Source organism: Bos indicus, chromosome 14, assembly GCF_029378745.1.
Source record: "Bos indicus isolate NIAB-ARS_2022 breed Sahiwal x Tharparkar chromosome 14, NIAB-ARS_B.indTharparkar_mat_pri_1.0, whole genome shotgun sequence".
NCBI lineage: Eukaryota > Metazoa > Chordata > Mammalia > Artiodactyla > Bovidae > Bos > Bos indicus.
In genome coordinates, this window is record NC_091773.1 from 29,606,593 (window position 1) to 29,611,370 (window position 4,778).

Below are 4,778 nucleotides of genomic sequence, written 5' to 3' on the forward strand. Positions count from 1 at the left end.
ACTCCCCCCGCCCCCCACGCCCGATCGGGGTAGGAAATGGGCAGGGAGCATAGTGGAGGGGGCGGAATAAGGCGGTGTGTTGAGAGGGGCGGGGGGGGGGGGGGAGGGAGCGATTGCTTTGCTCTTTTACTAGCTAAGAATCTTGGGTGAATTTAGGGCAAGCCAGCGGAGACACCATCTCCCCCCCCACTAAAGTCCCATATCCAAATCCAGATCAGAGCCATCCTATGAACAGGAGTGGAGTATCAGTCTCCCCCGGAAGGGTCATGTAGCAATGAGACAGCAGTGGCGAGAGAAGGGCGGGGCGGGGGGGGGGGGGGGAACGGGGTGCGGGGGGCGTCTGCTTTCCCCCGGACTCCCAGGCTTCGCCGCCGATCTACAATTTGCTGAAGGAGCAAAGAACATCGTCGACTCTAAGTAGGGCTTTTAGTGTGCTCATTGATGAGTGAAAGTCGCCACACATGTCAAGCTAAAGGCAGTTGTTGGGTTACTAACAGGACCCAGCGCCTTGCAAACATATGCGCTAAGCTGTGTATACAGATGGCAGGCAGAATAATGGAGCAGGCGCCTTTTATAAAGCTCTAGCTGCTGCCTGTCTTCAGACCTGGGAAATGAAACTATTCAGACTCGCGGCCAGATAGCGCCTGCGATTGTTTGTTACCGTTTTAATCCTATTAATTAAAACGTTAACCTGATTGGGTAGAAAGCGCTGTCCCAACAGGCGACTCTTCTTCATAATAACCTACTCAGAGATAATGATGTAAAAGACTCCCCCGTCTGTGGCGGCGGCTGGTTGATGGGTCCGGAAATCTCTTGAAGGTGAATCCAAGCAAGATAAACGGTGCGGAGAGGAGGCGCGGGGCTGGGCTCAGAGCGGCGGCGGCGGCGGCGGCGGCGGCGGCAGCTCCACACCCTGCGCGCCCACCCTCCCACCATGCGGGGCCGCGGCCCATGGTGAGCCCCAGCAGCCAGCACCATCGGCTGGAGACGAAGAAGAAGAAGAAGAGGAGGCGGCGAGCGCGGGGGAAGGCGAAAAAGAAAAAGAAGGGGAGAGGGCTGCCAGCAGCGCCGGGACCGACGCGCGCACCAGCCCCGGAGCCCGGCTCGGGCGCGTCTGCGGCGCCGCCCGACTCCCGAGCCCAGGAGGCGGCGGCGGGCCCGGGCTGCTCGCCGGGGCCGGACCATGGAGCGCGGGCTGCACCTCGGCGCGGCCGCCGCGGGCGAAGACGACCTCTACCTGCACAAGAGCCTGAGCGCCTCCGCCGCCAAGCGCCTGGAGGCGGCTTTCCGCTCCACGCCCCCGGGCATGGACCTGTCCCTGGCACCGCCGCCCCGGGAGCGCCCGGCGTCCTCCTCGTCGTCGCCCCTCGGCTGCTTCGAGCCGGCTGACCCCGAGGGGGCAGGGCTGCTGCTGCCACCGCCCGGGGGAGGCGGCGGCGCGGGAGGCGGCGGCGGCGGCGGCGGGGTGGGCGTCCCTGGGCTGCTCGTGGGCTCCGCCGGCGTTGGGGGCGACCCCAGCCTGAGCAGCCTGCCGGCCGGGGCGGCCCTGTGCCTCAAGTACGGCGAGAGCGCCGGCCGTGGCTCAGTGGCCGAGAGCAGCGGCGGCGAGCAGAGCCCCGACGACGACAGCGACGGCCGTTGCGAGCTGGTGCTGCGGCCCGGAGGCACCGACCCGCGGGCCTCCCCGGGCGCGGGAGGCGGCGGCACCAAGGCGGCCGAGGGCTGCTCCAACGCCCTCCTCCACAGCGGCGGCGGCGCCCCCCCGGGGGCCCCGAGCAGCGGCGGCGGCGGGGGTAGCGGCGGCGGCGGCGGGGGTAGCGGCGGCAGCAAGAAATCCAAAGAGCAGAAGGCGCTTCGGCTCAACATCAACGCCCGCGAGCGCCGGCGGATGCACGACCTGAACGACGCGCTGGACGAGCTGCGCGCGGTGATCCCCTACGCGCACAGCCCCTCGGTGCGGAAGCTCTCCAAGATCGCCACGCTGCTGCTCGCCAAGAACTACATCCTCATGCAGGCGCAGGCCCTGGAGGAGATGCGGCGCCTCGTCGCCTACCTCAACCAGGGCCAGGCCATCTCCGCCGCCTCCCTGCCCAGCTCCGCGGCGGCGGCGGCCGCGGCCGCTGCCCTGCACCCGGCGCTTGGCGCCTACGAGCAGGCGGCCGGATACCCGTTCAGCGCCGGGCTGCCCCCGGCCGCCTCCTGCCCGGAGAAGTGCGCCCTGTTCAATAGCGTCTCCTCCAGCCTCTGCAAACAGTGCACGGAGAAGCCTTAAACATCCCCTCCACCCATCCACCACCACCCCGCCCCGAAAAACACCAGACCGACCCCAAAGCTAGAGGACAGTGCACAGCTGCTCACCACCCCTTTTATTTGGTCCTCTCGTAGTTGTGAAACACTTGCAGAACAGACAAAGCGGAGGCGAGAACTGAGAAGTATCAGAGACACTCGGGACTTCTAGCCTCGACAACCCCAGAATCTTGGTCTTTGGGGTGGGGAGTGAGGTGGAGTTGGTATGGAGGATAGATGTCTTTATTTTTTCCTCGGAAAAGTGGCAACTTTGGTGGCAGCCTAGACCGCGAGGAAGCAGTTTGCCTTTAAGGTTAAAAAACAAGTTGAGAAGTAGTCGTTATTAAGCGTGGAGGGTATTCCAGGGCAAAATAGTAATCCTACTGATAATTGTGAATTTGGCTAGTGCTGAGGGGGGAAGGAGGAGTCCGGGGTTGGGTGGCTTGTGGGACGGAATATTCATTCAGACAAATCAGAAAGGGCACTTGAAAATAAATTTTGATTCTGAGCCAGGAGAAAAACTTGAAATGTAGATTTATTTAAGTGAAAAAACAAAACAAAACAACAGAAAGAGACACGTTGCTATGAAAGACTTGTATTTTTTATTGTCTCTGAACTTTAATCCTGTGAAAATGCTCAAAAGTTTTGGCAAGAGTGATATAAAAAAAACTGACTGTGGCTGAAAGAAATTGCATTTAAAACTATTTATGTGCACCTTGTTACTTTCCGCTCTGCAATGATGTATTAACGATTCATGGTATTTATTTGTTATTCATCAATGACCCTTCCACATCAACAGTATTAATCATGTGTTAAGGTCATGGGGTCTTACGTGCAGATTTTTTTAATGCCTCTAAAATTGTTTTATAGATTAACTTATATTGTGTGCCAAGTGTTTAAAAGGGTTTATTTGCCAACAAGTATGAAGAGACATATTGATGTATCTGAGCTGCTTAGGTTTATCAAAGGTCACCTGGATATCTTCAGTTGCATCATCCCTGTATTTAAATTGAGCTTTAATAAATTGCTTCAGTCCAAAAATTACAGGAAAGGTGTATTCTTAATTGATGAATGAATTGATCTCTCTCTTTTTTTTTTTTTTTCTCCAAAAGGGGACTCTTTTGCATTCTAAAAAGGAAAGACATCACAGCAATAGATCCTATAAGTAAGAACATGCTAAACAAATACTTTTTCCAGGCTGTGCTGTGCATTTTTAAAAGGTCTAATTTAATTGCTTTTAATATATGTGTACATATATAAGTTATTTTAACTGTGGAGAATTATTTAAGTTGAAAGACTGGTTTGATTTGCCTATGGTGTGAAATTCTTTGTTATTTTTCTAAAAAACAATTAAAAAGAAATAAAATAAAACTAAGGAAGAGCAAGAAGCTATTTACCCAAAGCGAGCTTTCAGTTTTAGTTTGCATGGCTGTTTGCCTGCTTTTCTAGCCTATGAAAATCCAGAAAACCTTTTTTAAAAAATGGAGTCCTGCTATTTTCCACTCCTTGCAGATAATACAAATTCAGTTTGTCAGGTTGGATGGTGAGTGGGGAGTTGTGATGGATCTCTTGGCGGGTTTTGGATGTGTAAAGAATGATATATATATTAAATAGGTCAATCAGACTATGACAGCTATGTACGACCATTTGTATGTGTATCTATGTCAGAAAGAATCTTTATTAAAATATTTTGATCAAACATCTTATTATGCTGTGCTTTGTGGAAGGAGCCATCACCTCTTTTCTGTGTAACTCTTTGCTTGAAAGGTAAAAAAGAAAGGAGTTTTAGAGAAGGTGAAACTAAAGTTCTGTCAGGGATACGCAATTAGGAGCAGCCCTAGTTCACGTGTTTACTTGTTAAAAGAGGATGGCTGGGCCTGGTCATTGGAGGAGAGAGAAATGGGGTCAGCGGTGAGACGCAGAGGAGGTCTAGAGCTCCTGTCTGCTGGCATGAACTTTGAGGGCCCTTCTCTCCCTGGAAATCTTTTCCCACTTTGTATGGCATTGTTAACTAGCAGTGCCAAGGCCCATCAGAAAGAGTAAAGTTTCTTAAAGAGTTTTTATTTCAAAAATTTCTATCTCCAACTTCCAGAAAGCCAAGGAAAACAGATGAATTTGGATTCTGTGAGGATGAATTCTATTGTGGCTTTCCCCTTTTTTGTGTGATCGAAGAGTCAACCAGGTTGAATGATATGTGTAAACAATGTCCATAGAGATTTTTACAATGTACTAGTGTTGCCTGTTAATGAGATTTGTAGGGGCTATGTTTGGATTGGGTTGGGTGTTGATTCTATTAAAGAATGGCTATATAGGCTTGTATTTAGACTTTGCTAATGCCCTCACATTTAGAAGGTTTTATTTTTATTGTGGTGAAAGTTATAGAGATGGTAGTCATGAAGTTAGAGTGTTTCCTCTATAGGCAGTTTGCTGATTGCGTTTTTGGTCTGTATAGTCTCAGCTCATAATGATATCCCTAAATGCCATCAAACTTA

At 52.1% G+C, this 4,778-nt stretch overlaps 1 protein-coding gene across 1 annotated transcript; it reads left to right on the plus strand.

Moving 5' to 3' along the window:
• The first annotated feature begins 341 nt into the window (after window positions 1–341).
• On the plus strand, window positions 342–3,985 carry BHLHE22 (basic helix-loop-helix family member e22). The gene has a single exon (XM_019973914.2). The coding sequence runs from the start codon at window positions 1,184–1,186 to the stop codon at window positions 2,270–2,272; it is 1,089 nt and encodes a 362-aa protein (XP_019829473.2). The 5' UTR covers window positions 342–1,183; the 3' UTR covers window positions 2,273–3,985.
• The last annotated feature ends 793 nt before the right edge of the window (window positions 3,986–4,778 follow it).

Coding starts and splice junctions, on each gene's coding strand:
- BHLHE22 (XM_019973914.2), top strand. CDS start 1,184: ATGGAGCGCGGGCTGCACCTCGGCGCGGCCGCCGCGGGCGAAGACGAC.